General features: G+C 42.2%; 1 protein-coding gene across 1 annotated transcript; it reads left to right on the top strand.

Annotated features, from left to right (window-relative positions):
- Nucleotides 1–5578: 5578 nt before the first annotated feature.
- Nucleotides 5579–6836, top strand: LOC118836471 (OTU domain-containing protein 5-like). Its single transcript, XM_036743753.1, is given in 3 exon segments — nucleotides 5579–6545; nucleotides 6547–6619; nucleotides 6718–6836. Coding segments are annotated over 3 exon segments (1128 nt in total). The 5' UTR covers nucleotides 5579–5609.
- The last annotated feature ends 18310 nt before the right edge of the window (nucleotides 6837–25146 follow it).

Raw genomic sequence — 25146 nt, 5'->3', positions numbered from 1 at the left:
AAAGGGAGAGAGGATGGCCAATAGGTAGAGCAGTCAGAACACACAGAGCATTTATTGATTAAGCTTATGTGGGTGCTGTTCATGGTGCCCTAAAACAAATACAATAGTAATATCAAAGATCACTGATCACAGATCATCATAACAGATATAATAATAATGTACAAGTTTAATATATTGCAAGAATTACCAAATTATGACACAGAGACACAATGTGAGCACATGTTATTGGAAAAATGGTGCAGATACGCTTGCTTAATGCAGGGTTGCCACAAACTTTCAATTTGTAAAACTGAAATATCTGCCAAATGCAATAAAGTAAGACACAATTAAATGAGGTATGCCTGTACTTAAGACCCCAAGTGTTTTATTGGATCAAAATAGAACAGGTTTGAGTCTCCATAAAGGTAGATGGTTATCTAACTATAATATGTCCTCTGGGGCTTCTCCTTCCAATTTGCACTTACAGGGTTGAGGATATAGAAGGAAGTTCTAGGGATAACCCTGTGAATGGCTATTCTCCTAATATTGTCATTCATGAACCTTCTCTGTTATGCTTCCCTCTAATAATCAACCTGTAAACAATTGGCTCTTTTTTCATCAATAAACTTATTTTTTATTTTTAGTTCACAATACTCAGTTCCACAAGTTTTTGAGCTCCAAATTTTCTCTCCCTCCCTCTCCTCCCCCCCCGCCCCCCCCCCGCCAAGAGAGCATGAAATCCAATCTAGGTTCTACATATACCTTCACATTGAACTTATTTACATAAGAGTCCAGTAAAGAAGAATTATAACCAATGGAATGAATCATGAGAAAGGAGAAACAAAACCAAAAAAGAAGGAAAAAGAAAAGAATAAAAGAAAGCAAAAAGTTTGCCTCAATTTTCATTCAGACCCCATAATTATTTTTCTAGATGTACATAGCTTTTTCCATCTTGAGTCTTTTGGAGCTATCTTTACACCTTGCATTGATGACAAGAGTCAAGTCTATCAAAGTTAGTCCTCACAGATACTGTGTGTCTGTAATCATGTATAATGATCTGTTTCTGCTCCCCTCACTCAGCATCAGTTCATATAAGTCATTCCAGGTTATAATGAAGTACATCTGCTCCTCATTTTTTATAGTACAACAGTATTCCATTACATTCATATAACACAATTTGTTTAGCCATTCCCCAATTGATGGGCATCTCCCTGACTTCCAATCCTTTGCCACCGCAAAAAGGGCTGCTATAAATATTTTTGTACATATGGGTCCCTTTCCCACTTGTATGATCTCTTTGGGATATAGCCCTAGAAGTGGTATTGCTGGGTCAAAGTTGTATGCACATTTTTATAGTCCTTTGGGCATAGTTCCAAATTGCTTTCCAGAATGGCTGGATCAGTTCATAACTCCACCAACAATGTAACAATGTTCCAATTTTCCCACATCCTCTCCAGCACTTATTTTCTTGTTTTGTCATGTTAGCCAATCTGACAGGAAAGATATGGTACCTAAGAGTTGTTGTGATTTGCATTTCTCTAATCAATAGTGATCTAGAGCATTTTTTTATATGACTATAGATATCTTTAATTTCTTCTTCTGAAAACTGCCTGTTCATATCCTTTGACTGTTTCTCAATTGGGGAATGACTAGACAATTGGCTCTTAGCAAAGTTATCTACTAAGATGTGATAGTAAGGACAACTGATATAAAAGGCTCCTCCCAGAAGCCTCAGATACCCTCTCCCACAAATACATAGTCCATTGAAAGAGTGGGCTCAAATTTAATGTTCGGTGGCAGCAGGATACACATGTAATACTCATGTGTGGCAAAGGGGCAAATAACAACTCTTGGCACTGGAAGTCCTTTTTCTACTGTCCCCATGAAACTCCCTTATCATGTAGCTCTCTGCTGGGCAGAGAACTTTGGACTGGCTCCTTTCTTGAGTTCATAGGTGGTGCTTTGGTCTCCAAAGGGGTAGTGTTTCCTGAAGCTACCCTGGCCTTCCTCAAGAGACAGTTTTTCTACATTGGTCTGTTTTTTAGCACAGAGCCTAGCATATAGTAGATGCTTAATAAATGTTTATTTATTGATTATTAGTGTGTATCTCTGCTACCAGATGGATATATATATATATATATATATATATATATATATATATATATATATATATTCCTACCCAAACAGTCTCTCCAATGGTCATGGATAATGGGATGAGTAAGAGTAGAGAAGACAAAGTCTAAAAGCCCCTTCTTTCTCTCAAAGAGTAATTCCTCCTTAGGGGTGTGTTCCTCTACTTCTGGCTCCAGATCTTGAACTGGTGAACACCAAACTGAAAATTCTTCCTCTGATGGACTAATAAACTTCCAAATTAATTTGCTATTTTTATACATAGACCTAGAAGTATGTCTGATTATTCCAACCAACCACAAGATGCTACTTCTATGGTGTCAGCTGCCTTTCACCCAATGATGAAAGCCCTATACTCCTCTGGAATTCATTAAATACTTATTCACACATTACAGAAGTTTAGAAAAATTCCTTAATAACTACTACTCTGTGATTAAATAAGTGGAGGTGATACAAAGACAAAACTAAAACATTTGCTCTCATTAAGGAGCTTATGCCACCAGGGGAAAGAATATGTGCACATGTAAGTAGATGCAGTAAGTATAGAAGGTAAATAGGAGGTAATTTCTGGAGGGGATGCACCAGAAATGAGAGAAGGGGACCAGGAAAGACCTTATATAGCAGGAGGTGCTGCAGCTGAAGGAGGTTAGGAATTTCAACAGGCAGAGGTGAGGAGGGAGTGCATTCCAGGCATGAAGGATAGCCTATGCAAAGGTACAGGGGTGGGATGGAATATTGTGAGGGAGAGCAAATAGGGCCACTTGCTTAGAACACTGAGTATATGAAGGGATATAAGGGGAATAAGTCTAGGAGGGTAGATTGGAGCCAGACTTTGATGGACTTTAAATGCCAAACAGAAATTTATATTTGATCCTAGAAACAGAAATAAATCACTGGAGTTTCTTGAGTAGAGAAATAAAAGGGCTGAACTTATGCTTTGGAAATAATACTTTGGCAACTCTACGGAGGTTGGATTAGAGCAGAAACAGATAACTTAAAAGATTATTGTAATAATTCAAGTGAGAAGTGTTGATGGCCTGAGCTAGAATGGTGGCCATGTGGGTAGTGAGGAGAGTATGGGTATATGAAATATTGTAAAGATAGAATTAATAAAGCTTGATAACTGATTAAATATGGGAATAAGGAAGAATGAAGAGTTGAGCGTGACTGAATTTGTGAGTCTAGGTAGCTGGAAGAATGGTGGTATCTAGTCAGACATAGAGACATTGGGAAGAGGCAACTGAAACAGAATGGACACCTCATAAATATATGTTGATTGATTGCTGCTACAAAAGCCTCACTTTAACCTTTCCTGTTTCATCTGAACAAAGCATACCCTTTCCAGAGTCACATTCCAGTCCCAAGTCTCATATCACCAAGTTTTGGGAAGAAGGGCGGGTTTAAGGGGAAAGACAGAGTTCTGTTTTGGCTATATTGAGTTTGAGATGCCTACAGAATATCCAATTGGAAATAAAAAATTGGTGATCTGGAATGAGAGAGGAAAGAGAGGTGTGGATTTATATAGTTTCATAGTCATATGTATAAAGATGATAATTGAAGCCATAGGAGCTGATAAGATCATAGAGAAAGTTTAGAGAATGAAGAAAAGAAGCCCAAGACATGGTTGGCAACATAACAATGTAAACTGAGAAGGAGCAGCCAGAAAGAATTGTTTCCTGAAAATCTACAGAGAAGACAGTGTCCTGGAGGAGGGCAACAATACCAGTGTTTCAAAGTGGTTCAGAAGGATGATAATTAAGAAAAGGTCATTGTATTTTGAAATGAAGAGATCATTTGTAAATTTGAAGAGAGCTTTTTCAGTCGAATGAATCCTCACATGAGGAAATCGAGGAATCAGTGGTTGGGAGATATGGTGGAGAGCATTTGGGTGAGGATCAATGGAAAAAGAAACAAATGTGATATTGATATAGGATCATAAGGATCACATACATCAAGCTAGAAGGCAGAAAAGGAGGAGTAGTGTGAAGAGAACCCATGCAGATCTTCAGGGAATTCACCGACTAGCTGAGATTTTAAAAATATGAACTGATGATAGAAACAAAGATAGCAATTAGAGGATTAACACAGAAGCATGGCACAGTACTGTAGGAATACTGTCGATAGGGCTGATACTAAAGGTCAGAGTAGGCTGAAAAAAATGAGGAAAGCTAAGAGTAGCAATGCTGAAGAGTCAGATTGGATAAGGGATAGGACTATGGCTGCAGGTGAAGGAAATGATAATAGTGTATGAAGGTGACACAACTCTGGGATCACTGCCTTGTCATGGTGGAGGGATTTGTGTAGTTTAAGAAAACTGAGCTATGCCATGCAGGGTATGAACAGGTCATAGTGGAAAGTTCTGACAAAAGGTGATCCGCTGGAAAAGGAAATGGTGAACCACTCAAATATCTTTGCCAAGAAAATCCCACGGACAATACTAAAATGATAAAGCAATGACATCAGAAGATGAGCTCCTCAGGTCAGGAAGTGTTCAATACACTCCTGGGGAAGCGTGGAAGAAAACTACAAGAAACACCAGCACTAATGAAGTGGGTGTGTCAAAGCTAAAAGGAAGCCCAGCTGCAGATGCACCCAATGACCACAGGAGTATCTGATGCTGTAAAAATCAATATTGCATAGGAACCTACGAATCAAGGCAAGCTGCATGTGGTCAAACAAGAGATGGGAAGATTAAACACCAACATCTTGTGTCAGTGAACTTAAATAAATGGGAATACATGAATTCAATTCAGATGATCACTATATATACTACTGTGGGCAAGAGTCCCTTAGAAGAAATGCAATAGGAAAAAAAGAAGGAGGAAGAGGAGGAGTGCGGAGCTCGGCGCTGCGGCGAGGGGCAGTGGGCTCCGGCCTCTCGCAGTCCTGCCCCCTTCCGGCCCCGCCCCGCGCCTCAGCCGGCCTGGCTCCGGCCGGGTCCCAGCCCCGGAGGCCCTGAGGGGGCGTCGGATCCGGAGCCGCTGAGCCCTAAGCCCGGCCCAGACAGAGCCCGAGCACGCAGGAGAGCCATGACCATCCTGCCCAAGAAGAAGCCACTGCCAGCCGACTCGGACGCCGAGTCGGGCCCTGAGGGCGGTGAGGGCAGCCCGAGGGCTGGGCCGTCGTCGGGTGGCCGCCCGCGGGCCTCTCCGCCGCCGCTGGTGCGCTGGGCCTCGGGTGCGGGCTCCGCGGCTTCCCGGCCGCAGGCCTCGCCGCCGCCCCCGGGCCCCGGGGGTCCGGCCTCCTCTGGGGCGGCCGACGCGCTCGGCCTGGGCCTGGGCGCCGTGGGCGGTCCCAGCGGCAGCCCCGGCTGCGGTTGCTGCTCAGGACCCGGCCACAGCAAGAGGCGGAGGCAGCAGGCGGTCCCCGGCCGCATACCCGGCGGGCCTCCGGGCGGCGGCGTGGGCCCGGGCGCGGGGGGCAGCCCCGAGCGGGACGAAGGTAGAGCTGGCTACAACAGCGAAGACGAGTACGACACAGCGGCGGCCCTAGTGGAGGCCATGGACCCGGCCACCGTGGAGCAGCAGGAGCACTGGTTTGAGAAGGCCCTTCGGGACAAGAAAGGGTTCATTATCAAACAGATGAAGGAGGATGGGGCCTGCTTGTTCCGGGCAGTGGCGGACCAGGTGTATGGTGACCAGGACATGCATGAGGTTGTCCGGAAACATTGCATGGATTACCTGATGAAGAATGCCGACTACTTCTCCAATTACATCACTGAGGACTTCACGACCTACATCAACCGAAAAAGGAAGAATAACTGTCACGGGAACCACATTGAGATGCAGGCCATGGCTGAGATGTACAACCGGCCCGTGGAGGTGTACCAGTACAGCACGGAGCCCATCAACACGTTTCATGGCATTCAGCAGAATGAGGACGAACCCATCCGGGTCAGCTACCATTGCAACGTCCACTACAACTCAGTGGTGGACCCCAACAAGGCCACCATTGGTGTGGGGCTGGGGCTCCCCTCCTTCAAGCCAGGGTTTGCTGACCAGTCCCTGATGAAGAATGCCATTAAAACATCAGAGGAATCCTGGATTGAGCAGCAGATGCTAGAAGATAAGATGCGAGCCACAGACTGGGAAGCCACCAACGAGGCCATTGAGGAGCAGGTAGCCAGAGAGTCTTACTTACAGTGGCTTCGGGACCAGGAGAAGCAAGCTTGGCAGGTCAGGGGCCAAGCACAGCCCCGAAAAGCCAGCGCCACTTGCAGCTCTACCACAGCAGTGGTTTCTAGTGGTCTGGAGGAGTGGAGTGGCAGGTCCCCCAGGCAGCGGAGCACCGCCCCCTCCCCTGAGCAGCAGGACCTTCACCCAGAGCTGGGCCCCAAGCCACCCTCACCAGGCCATGCCCTCACTCTTGCCAAACCCCCATCACCCTGTGCATCAGGTCCAAGCAGCCAGTCGGTGATGGGAGGAGACCGAGCCACCTTCCTCCCTTGTGTCCCTGTACCCTGCTCTGGAATGCCTGGCCCTGATCCAGCAGATGTCACCTAGCACCTTTGGTAAGGCCCTTCCAGGCCCAGCATCTCCTCACCCCCATCAGACTGCTGGCCCCCCTCCCTCTAGGCCTCATTTCCATTCTTCTCCCCTTCCCTGTGAGGTCTAAACGACTGGGACATGGCTTCCGTCTTTGTCGTCTCCCAACAGGAATATTTGGACAGTATGAAGAAAAACACAGTACACAGAGACCCCCTCCCCCCCCCCCGCCCCACCAGTTAAGAGTTGATAACCAGGGACTAGAGCCCCCACCCACCCTCTCCCCTTTCTTCTGCCTTCCACTGCTCTTCCCTCCCCTGGCTGGGCCTGGCCCAGCCTGGCCTTGGGGGATTCTCTTATTCTGGTTCAGCCTTGGTGACCCCTTGGATCACATGCCTCCCTCCACCCTACCCCCATCCCCACCCCCCACCCCCCAGCTCCCTCAAATCATGCCCACCTTCTTCCTCGAGCACCAAACTCCAACATGGATTCAGTGGTGGAATGAATGTGGGTAGGCCTTGAGAAACACTGGAGAACCACAGTGGCCCATTAGACCACCATTGTCCCCACAGTCTTTCAGATATGCCTGTCAAAGGAGGGAAATTGTGCCCATCTCTGTTGCCCCCTCTTGAGGGGGTGAGTGGTGGGGTGGGGGAATCCATAGAACACCCCCTCAGCCTAGAGTATGTTTGAGTTGTCAGTGTTTGGGTGTCTTTACCCCTTCTCCCTTTATTAAAATGTAATTTTATCTTCTAAAAAATTAAAAAAAAAAGAAATGCAGTAGCTCTCATAGTCAATAAAAGGAAGAGAAAAGTAGTACTGGGATATATCTAAAAAATGATAGAATTATATCTGTTTGAATCACAGTAATATAAGTCTATGCTCCAACCACTGATGCTGAGGAGGTCAAAGTTGCTCAGTTCTATGAAGTCCTACAACATCTAGAAATATCACCCAAAAAGGATGTCACATTCATCATAAGGGATTAGAATGCTGAAGTAGGAAATCAAAAGATAATTGGAATATCAGGCAAGTTTGGCCTTACAGGGCAGAGACTAAAAGAGTTTTGTCAAGGTTGCTTTCTGGCCACAAAAAAAAAAACACTCTTTTTCAACAACCCAAAAGGTGAATGTACATGTGGACATCACCAGATGATCACTATAGAAATTAGATTGATCATAAACTTTTCAGCCAAAGGTGGAGAAGTTGTCTAGTCACTTAAAAAAGACCTGGAGTTGACTGTGGATCAAATTAAGAGATTCTTATTGCAAAATTCAGACTTAAATGGAAGAAAGTAGGGAAAACCCTCAGATCGTATAGGTACGACCTAAATAACATCCCTTATGGATATGAAGTGGAGGTGAAGAATAGATTTAAGGGATTAGATATGGTAGAATACCTGGAGAACTATGGACAGAAGTTTGCAATGTTGTACAGGAGGCAGTAACAAAAAACATTCCAAGGAAAAAGAAGAGTAAGAAAGCAAAATGGCTGTCTGAGGAGGCTTTACAAATAGCCAAGGAAAGAAGGAAAGTGAGAGGTAAAGGAGAAAGGGAAAGATATACCTGACTGAATACAGAATTCCAGAGGATAGCAAGGAGAGAGAAAAAAAGGTTTTTATTAAATGAGCAATGCAAAGAAATAGAAGAAAACGATAAAATGGGAAAGACAAGAGATCTCTTGAAGAAAATTAGAGATATCAAGGGAACATTTCCCATTGTTTTCTGGCAAGTAGAGGGAGAAGAAATGGAAGCAGGGTCAGATTTTATATTCTTGGCCTCAAAGATCACTCCAGATAGCAACTACAACCATGAAATGAAAAGGTGCTTGGAAAGAAAGCTATGGCAAATCTGGACAGCATACTAAAAAGAAGAGATAGTACCTCACTGACAAGTCCACATAGTTAAAGCTATGATTTTCCCAATAGCAATGCATGTCTGTGAGAGTTGGACTATAAGGAAAGCTGAGTGCCACAGAATTAACACTTTTGAATTGTAGGTACTGGAGAAGACTTTTGAGTACCTTGGACAGCAATGAGGTCAAATCAGTCAATACTTAAATTAATTCAGGCTATTTACTGGAAGGTCAAATACTGAAGTTGAAGCTTAAATATTTTGGCCACATAATGAGAAGACAGGACTCATTGGAAAAGACCTTGAAGTTGGGAAAGACTGAAGGCAAAAGGAAAAGGGGCTGGCAGGGGAAGAGATGGAAAGACAGTGTCATAGAAACAATAAACATGAACTTGGACAGACTTCAAGAAATAGTGGAGGATAGAAGGACCTGGAGTGCTATGGTCTCTGGGGTCATCAAAAGTTGTACAACTGAACAACAATAACAACAAATTATTGGTGAGAACTCAGAATGGCCTTACTCTTACTTCAGCACTGCATTTGTCAAGAGCGTATGTAAAATCCTCTGTTTGGAGTTCAGTGCACTCCTACTTTTCCAATATTCTTATGTCTTACAGCTCCCACATACTCTGTGACACTGGCCTCCTTGCTGTTCTTCAAGATCCATCTCCAGACTTCAGGCATTTTCCCTGGCTGTCCTCCTCATCTCCTTCTCTTGGCCTTCCATGGCTTCCTCCAAATCCCAGCTCAAATCCCACCTTCTACAGGAAGCCCTTTCCAATCCCCCTTCATATTAGTGCCTAGCCTTCACTAATTATCTCTGACCTATCCTGCATATAGTTAGATTGTATGTAGTTCTTTACATGTTATCTTCCTCAATAGACTATGAGCTCCTTGGGAGCAGGGGCTCTTACAGTCATTAATGGACCCCAAAGTAGGTCTCTTCCTTCATATCTCCAGCACTTAGCATAGTGTTTGGTGTATAGCAGGCACTTAACAAATGCTTATTGACTGACTGAGCACAAAAATGGTCAATCGGAAGCTAAAATCCTAGATAAATTGGAGGATAGTAAAGGAGCATCTAGCTGTTCTTGGTAAGTTCAAATTACCTGGTCCAGATGAACTTTGTCCTGGGATACTTTCAAAACTGGTCTGTGAGGTCCTGCATCATCAGGGATCTCTGGAAGTTTGTGAAGAATGAGAGAGGCACCACAGAGTTGAAGAGCAAATGGTTCAGTTTTCAAAAAATGGAAGAGAATTGAGCCGGCAAAATAAAAATCAATGAGCTTGATTTTGATTCCTGGACAAATTCTGGAAATTACTATAGGGAGGGTAAGTGAACATCTAGAAAAGAAAGCAGTGACCACAGGAAGGCAACATGATCTCATCAACAATAGATTATACCAGGCCAACCTCATTTTTTTTTGAGGAAGTCACTAGACTGGTAGATCAAGTGAATTCCAAAGACACAATTCATTTAGATTTTAGCATGGCATTTGAATACAATTTGTGGCAAATCTGGAGATTTGTGGACTAGATGACTACACAGCTAGGTGAATTTAGAACTGGTTAGATAGTCAGACAGAAAGCGGTCACTAATGGGCCCAAAGAGATGTTAATTTGGTAGGTCTCCATTGGAGTGCCCAAAGGATCTATGTTTTGTTCCTTGCTATTCTAAATGACTTATTAGACCAAGGTATAAGTGGTATATTTACTAAATCTGCAAAGGACATCAGGCTGGGAAGGAAAGCTAAAACATTAGATGACAGGATTCAAAAATATCTTAATAGGCTAGAAAAGGGCATCTCAAGAAAGATGAAATTTAATAGGTATAGATACTTTAAAATCTTACACTTATGTTAAAAAAAATTGACTTCACAGTTGCTCATAGGAGAACCATGGTTAAATAGAATTTAATTCAATTCAACAAACAATTATGTAAAAAGTATACAAAGAGACTCTTGTGGTATCCCCAACTCTGGCACTCAGATTTGATCTTCTAGGAAATCAAGTGACACATATAACTACAACCCAAACAATCACGTCTAGATTGTACTCACATTTGGAATAGCCCGAGGTTGTTAGGACCTCTGTGATTTTATACTGAGATACACAAAGGGAGGTGGAAACTTTAACAAATGTAAACTAGATAACAGGGCGATTCCAGAGCACCAGTGTACTGGGATCCATGGTAAACAGACCCCAGGTCCCTCTGGATATGCCAACCCTGAATAGGTTATCTAAGGTTGGTAGAATTCCTTGGATCTCAGGGCCTGCATTTATGGCTTCATTAGCTATTCTAACTATTTTGGTCTACATATCCAACCTCTTCCCATTAAGGCAAGGAGATTTTTAACCCTGCGGTTTGTGAAATAGTTTAAAAATATTTTGATAACTGAATTTCAATGTGATTTTCTTCCTCTTTAATTATATGCATTTACTTCATGCTTTTAAAAGCATAATTTTAGGAAGGGTCATAGGCTTCACCAGATTGCCAAAGGGGTCTAAGGCATAAAAATGTTAAAAATTCCTGGTTTAGGATAGGGTGCCCAATCTAAACAATTCACATCGAGGGATATGGCCAGAACCACAGGCATAATTTTCCTCTGCTTGTACTGGATAATCCCCCATGCCTGGAACACCCCTTTGTCTTAGCTTCATCCTGTGGGAACCCTGAGATTCCTTCAAGACCCAATTCACCCCCCTCAAATATTAGTGTCCTGAAACCACCTTGTTATCTATTTTGCATATAACTTTTATAAACATACATGTGTTCATCTTGTCTCCTCTGATACAATGTAGGCTCCTTTAAGTCAGAGTGCGTTTAACATTCGTCTTTGTATCCCCACCACCTAGTATAGGGCCTGGCATACATCAGGCCCACATTTAATAAATGCTTGTTGATTGATTGATTGATATGAATGAACTTTTAACCAGAAGAAGAAAAGACTTGTAGGTGGCAGATAATCACTGTCTTAAAATATCTGAAGTCCTGACATGTGAAAGAGGGAACAGATATATTCTCCTTGTACCCAGAGGAAAGCCATAAAAGCAATGGATAGAAATTACCAAGAGGCAGCTTTGGGCTCCACATAAAGAAAAAACTTTCTAACAATTAAAGCTGTCCTAAAGTGCAAGAGACTACCTCAGGAAGTAATGAGCTCCTCATCATTGGAGGTCTTTGAGTGAAAGCTATATAAACACTTGGCAGGTATGTTTCAGAGGGGAATCATGATGAGGGAAGGATTGGATAAATGTCCTCTCTAGGTTTCTTGGATTAGCCTTCTATAACCCAACCTGGTATGGAAACTCATTCTGTAGCCTCTCCTAAGCCCTCCCCTCCCTGAAGCCTTTGGGGGCTTTTTGGGGACTGTTATTGGTCATCCTTTGTGGAGCATGGGGGACAAAAGATATGGGGACAAACCAAGAGAGATTGATTCAAAGGTGAAAGGCATCCAAAGGAAAGAGAGATCCTGGCTCCTGAGGGGTTAGCAGGAGTTGCTGCCTTGGAATTCTCCCTCAGCACGTGGAGCAGCAAAGGGAGCTGCCCCTGCCTCTTTCAGACCGGTTTGTATCGGGCTTTCTGTATATGACCTTTCCACCCCTTTCCCAATGCTTTAGGATCAAAGACTGAAAGATAGAGGGATCGCCTAATTGTTCCACTTTAGATTCCCAGGGCAGATCTGGTCTCTATCTTCCTCCCGCCAACACTGCCATTTGATTCAATTGAACAATTATTAATCACATATTATGAAAAGAACATTATGCAAATACTACTGTGCCCAATTTACAGAAGAGGAAATAGAAGCCTATAGCCCAAAGAAAATAAAGAAGAGCATCCAAATATCCTAAAATATTTATAGCAGCTCTTTTTGTAGTAGAAAAGAACTGGAAACAAAGCAGGTGCCCATCTATTGAGGAATGGCTAAACAAATCATGCAATGGAAATGCAAGAGAATTTTATTCTTCCATAAGAAATGACAAAATGAATGATTTCAGAGAAATCTGGAAAGACATGGATGAGCCAGTACAGAGTGAGGTAAGCAGAACCAAGAGAACAATTTTTACTACAATAGCAACACAATAAAGACAGACAACTTTGAAAGACTTGAGAATTCTGATCAAATGCAGTGACCAACTACAATTCCAGGGAACCAGAAATGACTCATCCTTACTCATCTTAGGTCTTGAGTATCTTCTTGGATTTTAAGGGCCTTCAATTCATCTTGTAGTGATGGACTCAAGATATAGAATAAGACTTACATTTTCAGATGCCACCGATTTGGGAATTTGTTTTTCTTACCTATGGGTCTTTGTTATAGGAGCTTTGTTTTTCTTTTCCAGCAGTTGTAGGACAAAGAAGGATAAGGTAGCAAAAGGAAAAAAAAAAGAAAAAAAGAAAAGAGAGTCTTTGAATAAGGTTTAAAAAAAATCAGAGAACAGAAAAGGAGGCCAGAAGGAAACAGAAACAAGCAGGATAGCTTTGAAAGCTACTTTAAAAAAAAAAGCAAGCTATGCACAAAATATCTGCAATTTCCTGCACAATTCACTTTTTAATCTTCTATTCTGTCTATGGAAATGTTCACTTTATTTGATGTTTCTTAAACCTAGAATGAAAAAATAGCTAGAAGAAAAGGGAACTCTCTCTGGTCTTTCCAATCACAGGATGATGCTTTCATGTTGGCTGACCTAGGAGTCTTGGCTCAGTATCATCAGAACTTCCTGCTTCTTCCCTCCAGCTGATCTGTCCTATCCCAAACTGTTCAATCTATCAAGGAATCCTCTCCTTTTGGACTCAGTAAACCCCCTGCATATCCACCTCTGCCACCCAGCCCTGGTCCCTCTGTGGAACTTGGTCCTTCCTGGAGTTCACCCTACTGGCACAGTCATATCAGCCCAGGATGGCTGACACCTGCAACACACTGGTGCTATTATTGCACTTCACAGCAGAGAAGGAGGTTGCATGGGCCAGATCTTGCACAGGTTGTGGGCTATTTCATAAAAGAAATCAATCTGTGGTCTCAATGTTCATGGAGCAAACAGGACAACACTTTTCCTTTCAATTTTTCGTTGGTAAGATTTTCATGGGAATTTGTTGAAGGAGAGGGAGAAGAAGGCAGGAATGATTAAAAATCTATAATCAGCAGGATTCCAGAATAAAGATATGTGTCTATATGATTTTTAAAGGGTAGGGGCATCATTGTAGTCAACTTTTCCCCATCCAACTCTTAGGGGACTCTCAACCAGATAGCATTAAATCTACCTTTCTTTTTTAGGCAGACCTTAGAAGTTTTTCTTCTTAGGAACTGATATTTTCTGATTGAGGGTGAGGGCAAGGCACCAGGAAGGTTTTCAAATGGGGAATAGTAGTTAGAGAGCTGACCTAAATGTTCAGCAATTGATTGTTATATTCAGTTCCCTCTCTGTGGGTTTTCTAGTATTTTTGGACAATGAGGTTCAGTGTGTGTGTGTGTGTGTAGTGTAGGTATACCTGCCTGCACAGTGGCAACTTAATCCTTAAAGGAACACCATGAATTGGAGATCCAAGAGAGGAGTAGCCCCTGGGAGGGAGGATAACCTTTGCTGTGCTTCTACCAAGGGACCTGAACAGTTTTTGGAGATGGTAGTGGCTCCCACCTACATCATTTATAGCAACTCATGCAAGCAGACCTCCCATATTCCTTGTGTAACCAGCTGTGGGTGTAACTGATGACCTTTGACAGTGAAGAAGAGATTGCCAAGGTTACCTAATTCCATCCCACTGCTAGGTGATGATAGCAGGAGGGTCCTGGAGGGGGGACACACCATTATCAGTACCACAATTTGGTGGGTAGTAGTATGGAATAGATGGGGATATCCTGGACCTAGAGTCCAAACCGACTGAAAGGTCAGGGCACAGATGATGAGGAAGAAATCATAAGAAGTTCAGATGCCCAATAAATATTATTTTGGACACAGAGAGGTCTCACTCAATCTATGGTCAAACCAGAGTCCCAATCATTGAAACTATTCATCAATGGTAGGTAATAAAAAGCATCCAAGCTCATGGGCAGAACACAGTGACAGGGAGGTCAGGTAAGTGTCAGGCAGAGATCCCAGACCCAGAGCAAAGAATCAGAGAAACAAGACTCATGTGAGAGATAATAAGACAGTGACTCAGACTCTGGGGTGTAAGGGGTGTGTGTGTGTGTGTGTGTGTGTGTGTGAGAAGTTTGGTACTAGGGGAACAAATGAGTCTGCATTTTTTGGGAGCTGAGGACAAAGTTATGGCAGAATGGGCAGCAAGGCTGACAAGACTGTTTAGGAGAAGGGCGAAAAAGAAATTGGAGTTCCAAGAGGAGTTCCCAGAGTCCCAGAGCTCCCGCTGGTGGTGGTTTCTCATTCTAGAGAGGTAAAAAGGCAGTAGAAAGAGCCCTTATTTCAGGGTCAGAACTGAGTCCAAGTTTTGTCACTGACTTTTATTAGTCATGTGACTTTGGGCAAGTCATTTCAGTCCTATGTGTCTCAATATCCTGATGTGCAAAGCAGAGAAAAGGGCTTAGTGAAACTTATAAAAGCAGTAGAAAAAGGTAGCCTGTTATTCCCTGGCAGGCAGGTCCTTAAGCTCTGGACCCAGGTCAGTGAGAGCCTGTTTCCCTTGAGTGCTATGTTAAGGGTTCCCCTGGAGCAGTATGGCCAACTGTTGACCATTACCAGGGACATGGAAGAGGCTGTAGTTGCAGTCTGGTAGCTCTGCTCTCAACCTCTTCTCCCTGGTTGTGTAGGGAAAGAGACCATGGCTGGCAGCCAAATATGAGTTCAAGTTCTGGGTGATCTTGAGTAAGCTTCCTACTTTGCTAAATAGGATAATCATCTCTGCCCTGCTCTTCTCCCAGAAGTGTTATGCAGATTGGGTGAAAGAAGGTTGGAAAGATGCTTTGTAAACTGCAAAGGATTTTGTAAACTATAAAGTCCTTTACAAAGTATTAAATCTTTTGTCAAATCCCACGTAGTGGATGGTGTCCTATAACATCATGCACGTCTGTGTGTTTAGGTGTGTGTCTCCAACTGCATGTATGTGTGGCTTTGTGTGAGTCTGTCTATTTATACTGGGTGTGCCTACCCATGTATGTGCCTTCTTCCATCTTTATGTTTTCCCCACACTGAAAGTTTCCTTGGGCCCACTCAGTTTTCACATAGTTTCTAGCTGCCAGATGCCCCAGATATTTGCCCAGGACATTATAGATGCCTGGAGAAGGTTTGAACTGGGTCCCCAGGTTGGGCACCAAATGAGATGGCTCTCTAAGTTGGGTACCAGATGAACCTCTTGGATATAGGAGGGGTTTTCTGGTCAGAGGGGCCTTTGTGCCCACATTTGAGGTGGTGAGTCACCATGAACCAGGGAAGGAGAGGGAGGGCAGGGAAAAATCAGCTTGATAGGAGGGCTGGATGAACCAGGCTAAGGGTGGATGACATCTTAGGCCCAGGAAAGAATGTCTATTGTCTAGATTTCAATGTCCATTTGGAGGACACCTTATAGAACCTGTCCAAAAGTATATATATTTTTGACAGGTAGTACAGATGGACAACTAGTTGGGCCCAGAGTTGGACAGGGGGAGGTGATCAGGCTAGGTTGCTTTTGGGAAATTGCAAAGCTTCTGACTCCAAGTTTCATATGAAAAAAAATGACCATGTTTTCAATACTAACGTTTTATTGATGTTGATAAATAGAGTGAGACACAGAAGCTTTGCCTTTGAAAAACTAAAAATGAGTATTGTATAGAGAGTAATGGACAGGTTCATGGAGGATGTGAACAAACTGCAGCATATAATCAATGAAGAATGTTTAGGGAGAACATGGACAAGAGTCATAGCATGGGAAAGAATAGATGCATTATCATATGTGCCATTGGGTAGTGTGATGGGTGAAATCTGAAATAACTGAGGAAACAAAAGTTAGAGCTTCTGAGCACAATGATTTATTAAGTAAAGCTGCCAATTCCATAACAAATCAAGACCAGGCCTCCTCAGCTTGGCACTGGACCTTGAATACAGAGGGAGACAGATTTTTATTCATCAAAAGGAAACAATTAACAGGATATAAATCACAATACAAGATTAAATAACCTTATATCTAGTTGGAGGAAAGATTAGGGGCTTCCTGAAGGGGAGAGTAAATAGGCAGTTCCCTGAATCAGAAAGAAGTGCCCTGCCCAAATGTCTGTATTTACTCAAAGGAACAAGGAAACACCATCTGATTGACCAGTATGGGACCAGTTTTCAGACAAGAAATATGGGTTACTCAATATGTATAATTGTGAGAAAACCCCTTGCCTCAATCTTTACATTTGACTGGATTTCTGGTCAGCGTAACCTATATCCTTAGTTAAAGTGTCTCTAAGCAACAGGTAGAGGTGGTCCAGCTTCCCAGCCATGCAGGGCTAGGTTCATATAATGCAATAAAGTTTTCATATAATTCCCATAACTGAATAAAGATTTCTCACAAGACAGAAATTAGATGAGACCCATAATTGAATAGAAAGGGCACTGAGCTAGATCCATAATTGAGTCACAAGATGAAGTCAGTGTGGTTCACTTAATTATCACTGTTCTTTCATGGGTACTACTGAATCAATGACATCACAGCTCCATTTAAGTATTTGAGTATTCATTAGGTAGAGTGGTCTATAACTTTCTTTATCTGGTTTATCTCTCTCTGGTTTAGGTATCAGAACCATATTTCTCTCATGACAGCTTTAATTGTTTTGAAATTTTCCTGTACCTAAAGATGAAATAATGTCACTGAAACTTTTACCTCTCACTTTTAGTCCTGTCTTTGGGGTCTAAGAAATAGTCTAATTCCTTTGCCCTATGACATCCCTTTAAAAACACGAGGAAAGTTATCATGCCCCTCATCTCAAATCTCTTCTTCTCTAGGATAAACATCTCTAGTTCCTTCAGTTGATCCTTGACATCACTGAGAAGGTGGCATTTGAATTGAGTTTTAAAGGTTGTCCAAGAATTGAGCCAGCCATAAGTGTCAAGAGGGCATTTCCGGCATGGGGGATGATCTTAACAAAGAAGCAGAGATATGCTCAAAGGGCTATAAAACTGTTCCAGTTGACCCTTTGACCTAGGAATACTACTACTAGGTCTGTGTCCCAAAGGGATAAAAGAAAAGGGAAAAGTACCTATTGGTACAAAAATATTTATGACAGCTCTTATTGTGATAGCAGAGAATTGGAATCCAAGGGGATACCCACCAGTTGGGAAATGGCTGAACAAGCTGAGTATATGATTTTGATGGAATGCTATTGAGTATATAAGAAATGATGAGGAGGATGGTTTCAGAAAAATCTGGGAAGACTTATATGAACTGATGCAAATTGAAAAGAGCAGAACCAGGGGAACATTATTATATATAGTAACAGCAATATTTCAAGGATGATCAACTATGAAAGACATAGCTACTCTGATCAATGCAATGATCCAAGACAGCTCCAAAGGGCCCTTGATGAAAGATGCTATCCACTTCCAGAAAGAGAACTGAATTCTGAGTGCAGAGTAAAGCATCTCTCTTTTTTTTGCAGGGGGAGGGCAGGGCAATTGGGGTTAAATTACTTGCCCAAGGTCACACAGCTAGTAAGTATGTCAAATGTCTGAGGCCAAATTTGAACTCAGGTCCTCCTGACCCCAGGGCCGGTGTTCTACTCACTGCACCACCTAGCTTGCCCCAATAAAGCATAATTTTTAAAGTTTATTTTTATTGTTTTCTTTTGTTTGTGTTTTCTTTTGTATTATGGATAACATGGGAATATGTTTTGCTTGAATTCACATGTATAATTGATATCAAATTACTAGCCTTCTCAAGGAGTGGGGAGGGGTGAGAGGGAGAGAGAGAATGTGGAAATTTTTAAGTGATAAAATTTTTTTACATGTAATTTGGAAATATTAAATGAAATAAAAATGATTTAAAAGGGAACAAAGGAGCAGGGGCAATAAAGCATAGAGCATGTGCATGTGGCTGGGTGGGTGGGTAGGGTGGAATCATCTAATTGGCCTGAAATGAAAAATATATGGAGGAGAGTTATATAAAGGAATCTGTAAAGGTGCAGAAATCCAAGATTGTAGAAAGCTTTGAATATCTGACAGAGAATTTTTAACATTACTTGAGAGAAAATAGGGAAGTCATTGTAGGATTTTGAGTGGAGGAGGGATTCGACCTGATCTATGCATAAGGAACATTAGTCTGGCAACAGATTATTCCTCTCTCAAACCCAACATTCATAGGACAGGGTAAATTCTTCCCTACTTCTTTGTATATGTAGCAGGTTCTCTTCTGCCCTCTCTCGCACATAAGGCAAGCCTTCCCACAGTCTTCTACCAAACTGGTCAAGCTCTTTTATAACCCTTCTAACAAACAGGACAAACTATCATTCATTTCCTTCAAACACAGAGGAAGATTCTTTTCTTCCAACCCTAACACGTAAGTAGACCAACTCTTCTTTACACCTTCTCACATACCAGAGTTCTACCTTTTCCCTCTGTCTCATACGTAACATATGTTCCCCTAACCATTCTCACACTCAAGTTGGCTCCCTTCTCAAACACATAGGTGGGCTTAGATGTAATTCCTCATAAATTAAGAACAGGTTAACTCCCATGAAACAAGCTTTCAAGCATGCACTCCTTCCCCCAATCTTCTTTACATTATTTTTTGGGGGGTGGGAGACTCTTGCACCAGAAGCTCTTAGGTATGTAGGTATATTTGGGATGGATTTCTCACATTTTCAGCCACTGCTCCCATCTAGAACATTTAGGAATTGATCATATTACATTACCCAGTGTACAATCACTATTTCTACTTATGAGCACACATTTCCCAAAGCTGAAGGAAGCCAAAGTTTATACAAAGGTCAAGGGTAATTCTAGCACCCACCAATAAGCAGTCCTTCCTTTCTTCAAAGACCTGAATGGCTACCATCACTTACAGTTATTCGGTATGAAGGGTTCCAAGTAGGTGATGCCTTTTGTAGATTCTCAGTGTACAGAGCTAACTATAGCTTTCTGCCAACAACTTACAACTGGCACATCACTTCTGTGGTGCTCTATAGTATTCTCCAGGTGGAGTATCCTCCCTATAGTATCCCCCTCTCACAGCCCCCCAATATAGGTTTCATGTGTCTTTCAGTTTCTCCAGCTCCCACCAGGTGGTGCCTGTAACTTCTGCAGAGACCGATATAATGATTTAGCACTTATGTTGTTATCCTCAAGTTCTTCAACATGGCCGTCTGAAGCTCCAGCAGATGGTGTCACTAGTCCCTTTCCCAGAAGAAAAGGGGGTGGAATGGTAAAGTGGTTCTACGGGGTGTTCCTAAAGTCTGGATACATAGGCAAAATGCATGTTTTCAAGAAATGAAATGAATGAAATTTTCAACATTTTATTTAATTGGAATATTAACAAATAACATCTTCAATATGATTTCCATCATTTGTGATGCAAAGGTTGATGTGCTTTGCAAGATTCATGTGAACTCGATGTAATAACTCCACATTGGCATCAATTTTAGCACATGCACTCTATGCATTCAGTCAAGTGTGTCGCATCTGTGATTTTCATTGAGCACACCTTCTCCTTTAGCATACCCCCAAAAAGAAGTCGAGGGGGCTAAGGTCTGTTAATATTCCAAATATTTCAAAATATGCATTTTGCCTATGTGTCCACACTTTAGGGACACCATGTAGAATCAGAGGAACTGGGTTCAAATCCTACCCCAATGATTGTCACCTGTGTGACTTTTCCCATCAGTAAATGAGGGCATTGGACTACATGGTCTCTGAGGTCCTTCAAGGCTCTTGATACACCATTCTGTGTGGGGAAAAACCTCCTTTCCATTGCAAGACCTTGTCAGTTAAGGTTGGGGTGAGGATAAGGCCTAGACTCAGCTTTAACCCAAATGTAGCTATGACCAGACCAAGGTACCTTCCCTCTGAAGGCTGTCCCTTGTGCCAAGATTCCCATTGACTCCTGATCTCATGAAAAATCTCACTGAACATTTTAAAACAAACATGCCAATCTCAGCTTTGACACTGACATAAGTTGTCTTCTTTCTCCAAGCTTTTGGGTGATGTATTTCCTTTATGCTTCAGCACTTCTCAGGAGTCTAGAAGCCTGACGAATCAAATAGATTTCTGTCTAATTGTCTCTTGCACCTTCAAATATTCTTCTGGAAAAAACCTGAGCTGTGTGATTCCCTGGCTCCAGAATTGCTGTATGGACCACACACTAAGCACACATCCCCCAAAGGTTAAAATTTTGATTTCCCAATATATGGATATACCATGTGATGCTATTCTGGAACTGGGTATTTTTATTGCTCAGGCTTGAGCAGGGAACAGGAATGACAGCAGGAATTAGCCCCTTCTACTTCCCATCCTTTTCTCTTCTGACACTGCCACTACCCTTATATAGATCCTCATTGCCTCACTCTAGGACTTTTGTAATAGCCTTGTGGTTGGTTTCCCTGCCTCAAGTGTTTCTCAAACCCAGTCCCTCTTCCACTAACCTGGCAAAGTGATGTTCCCAAAGTGCAGATCTGACTGTTCTATCCCTGACCCTCATTCAATAAATTCTCAGGGCTCCCTATAACATCCAGGTTCAAATATAAAAATCTCTGGCTTTCAAAGTCCTTCACAACCTGATATTCTTCTACATTTCCTGTCTTCTTGTACCTTACTCCACCCCACCCCCACCCCCAAACACATATTTTATGATCCAGTGACTCTGGCCTCCTTGCTCTTCCTTGCACAAGACACTCCATCTGTTGACTCTGTCAGTGGCTGTGCCCCATGCCTGAAAATCTCTCCTTCTTCATCTCCCACTCTTGGCTTCCTTCAAATCCCTGCTAAAATCCCACCTTCTACAGAAAGCCTTTCCTGATCCTCCGCAATACTGCTTCCTTCCCTCCATTGATTATCTGCAATTTAATCCTGTAAATAACTTGCTTGCACTTTATTGTTTGCATGTGGTTTCCCCCATTAGATCATGAGCTCCTCCAAGGCAGGGACTGTCTTTTGACTGTCTTTGTACTCCCAGCACCTAGAACAGCTCCTGGCTCATAGAAGGTGCTTAATAAATGTTGACCGACTGCTCCCTCCACCCTGACCAAATGCTGCTGGTGGTGAACAAAGCTCTTTATTATCCATACACTCCTTGAGCCTGTATATGCAGGGAGACAGGGTATCTCTCTCTTATTCAGATTAAGAATTGGAAATTTCAAAGGATTTTAGAGATCATCTAATCTAATCTAATTTTATTCATGAGTTACCTGTGGCTCGAAGAGGGAAAATGTATACCCTTGGCCATAAAGGATGTAAGTGACAGAGTCTGGACCCTGGTCTCCTAAATTTATATCTGGTACCCTTTTAGTATATTACACCGTGTTCTGGCCCTATCCTTCTCTTACCCACCCAGGCTGCCTAGAGTTAGAGGAGTTAATGAACAATGCCCATGTGCCCCTTTCCTTTCCTGTACCAGCATCTGTGATCCTTTGTTGAAGGTCCATGCCAGGCCAGGCTGGGAGCTGGGTACAATGTGTGTCTGACAACATTCCAGCCCTGATTACAAACATAAAGACAGCCACATCCTTGGTGCCATGTTAGTCACTACAGCTTCCCCAGATGACTGGGTCTGGTACTTTTTGTGGGCAGAAGGACAAGAGATTCTGATAGTGCTGGGGCTCCCAAGTTTTCCAAATGCTGAGGCAAAGCCACCATCTTCTGCCCTTATCCTGTGAATTTCTTAGGACAGAATCACAGGACCATGGATGCTATGAAATTATTTAATAGCTTTGGGAAGGAAAGGGAAATTTGTGGTGATGGAGCTAACTCTAGCCTAGGACTCAAGAGAGATGGGTCCTAGTACTGGTCTTTCTACTTTCCAGCTAGATGACCTTGGGCAAGTCACTTCATACCCTGACCTTAGTTTCCTCATTTGTACAACGACCCTATGTTAGTGAAGTTCAAATGAAAGAATAGATGGGAAAGTGCTCTCTAACCACAATAAAATTCCACAAAAATATGAGTTGCTACTTCCCTTTCCCCCCTTCAATTTAAGTGTACAAAGTTGTTGTTTTTGTTCAGCCATTTTTCAGTCATGTCTGACTCTTTGTGACCCCATTTGGGATTTTCTTGGCAAAGATACTGAAGTGCTTTGCCATTTCCTTCTCCAGCTCCTTTTTACAGATGAGGAAACTGAGGCAAATAGGGTTAAGTGACTTGCTGTGGAATCAAACAACTAGTAAGTGTCTGAGGCTGGATTTGAACTCAGGAAGATGAGTTTTCCTGACTCCAGGCCTGGCACTCTATCCACTGAACCACCTAGCTGCCCCTTATATATAAACTACCAGGACTCAACTTTAACATTAAAGATTTGTAGCAATGACTCCAATAAAGAAAGAGAAAGATAAATAGATAGCCAGATGACAAGTAGATAGTTTCTTTTCTTTTCTTTTAAAATTCTGAACTTAAAAAATAAAACAATCATTTCCATAACAAAGTAGAATAGGCAAAAAGAGGATTGCACATGAAATTTCAAATCTATTGTGTATAACTTGATTTTCCTTTTAAATATTTAATGACATTATCATAAGACTTTCTTTTTTATTTTTCCTTCCCTCTCCCTCTCCCCCCTCACCTAGAGATGGCTACCATTAGACACACACATTTATTATATTTATAGTATATATTTATTTTATATCATATGTTTATATATTATACTTTTATATATTTACTATATATACTATGTATTTACATATATATATAGTAAAACCATACTATACATACTTCTACTTATCAATTTTTTTCTCTAGATAGAGCATTTATTAAGTGCTTCCTATATGCCAGGCACTGTGCTAAGTGTTGAAGATACAAATAAAAACAACCAAGGAAGTCTCTGCCTCAAGTTGCTAACATTCTAATGGGGGAAGGCTACTTCTAAAAGAGGAGCTGGAGGGTCAGGGGAGGTATGTGAGAGGTGGGGGGGAATGGCTGGAGATATCAGGGAAATGTGGTATTTGACAGGCCAAAGCTGGCCTATCAAAGCACAGGATGTCTTTTGAGTGGAGTCCAGTTTGGGGATAGAGAGGGAGTGAAAGCTGTTTCTCTACTGGAGGCAATTTGACTAAAGATATTTGGAAAGTGTCAGACTTTTCTAATTTGTAGAAGATGCTATGAGGATGAGCAAGGATTTAAAACAATCATGATAGGCTGAAGCAAAGGGGAAAATTTAATGAGGTGAAATTTACTAATAATAAATGTCAAGTCTCATACTTAGGTTCAAGGAATCAACTACACAATTACTAGATGGGAGACCTAGGGCTAGAAAATAGTTCATGTTTTTAAAATTCTGGGAGCATTAGTGGGAAATAAGCTCAGAATGGGTCAATAGCATGATATAGCTGCCCAAAATGTAACCTGACATACAGCAGCATGAAGAGAAGTTTGGTGTCCAGAATGAGAAAGGTGACGGTTCTGCTTGTCATTCTGCTTGGTCAGAGGATGTCTATGTTCTGTCCCAAGAAGTCCAATTTTAGGAGGATAATGACAAACTGAAATAAGCCCCAAAAAGTATCATGAGGATGAAGAGGAGAATAGAGGCCACTCCACAGGATGATTGGTTAAAAGAATTAGGAATGTTTTGGTTTGGAGAAGGGAAGACTTATGAGGGAGATGATGACTGTCTTCAAGTATTTGAAGATCTATATATGAAAGAGACATTGATTTTGTTCCTCTTGACCCCAGAAGGCAGAACTAGAAGCAAATGGGGAAATTTGCAATGAAACAAATTGCTGTAAAACAACTCCTTGACAATTCAAACTATCCAAATGTGGAATGGACTGCTTTAGGAGGTAGTGAGCTCTCTCATCATTGGACATCTAGGAGAAGTGAAGTCTGGTTGACCACTTGTCAGTGATATTATGGAGGGGATTCCTGTTGAGGCATATGTTGGGCAAGATGACTTCAAATGCTCCTTCTAGCTCTGAGAGTCAGAGATTTAAGATTATGTGCCTTTACACCTTAGAACTTTAGCCCATCCAAAGCCTCACCCAACATTGGATTAATTTGTTCTGACCAAGTCCAGCAAAACCCAGCCCAACCCAACCTATTGTATCTTGCCCAAACTAGCTCAGAGCAGCATACTCTCTAATATTTCTTTTTACAATAGCAGGTCTTATAAAGTCTAATTTAAATTTTTATAGTTTCAGACTTGACTACATAGGCATGCATCTCTTTTGTAATCAATTTTTTGCTAAGAATTTAATTGCTCTTTCTAACCTCTTACCCTGAGTCCCTTCTTCCTGGAACCTGGTCATGACAATAGGCAGTCACACCTGTTCTAGGATTAAGTGTTTGTCTATGTCTTCTATCCTCCTAAGACTATGAGTCCCTGAGGACAGGCAGTGGCTCTGATTCAAGTTTATTTCCCCCTGCCCCCACCAGAACCTGGCAGCGTCTCTGCATATGTTAAATGTCAACCACATTTCTGCATGTTTTCTAGTTTCATAAAGTGGCAGGGCAGAGATTGTTATCCGCATTCCACAAGTCAAACTGAGGCTTGGTGAGATTACAGTGACTTGTCTAAGCTCATAAAGGAAGTGCGGGGCTCTAACATTCAGTGATTCTGTACCTCTAAACACCTCTAAATACAAAGTCCTGTTGTA

Source organism: Trichosurus vulpecula, chromosome 2 (genome assembly GCF_011100635.1).
Source record: "Trichosurus vulpecula isolate mTriVul1 chromosome 2, mTriVul1.pri, whole genome shotgun sequence".
Taxonomy (NCBI): domain Eukaryota; kingdom Metazoa; phylum Chordata; class Mammalia; order Diprotodontia; family Phalangeridae; genus Trichosurus; species Trichosurus vulpecula.
The sequence above is the reverse complement of the archived record's forward strand: the minus strand, read 5'-3'. Positions and strand labels throughout refer to the sequence as shown.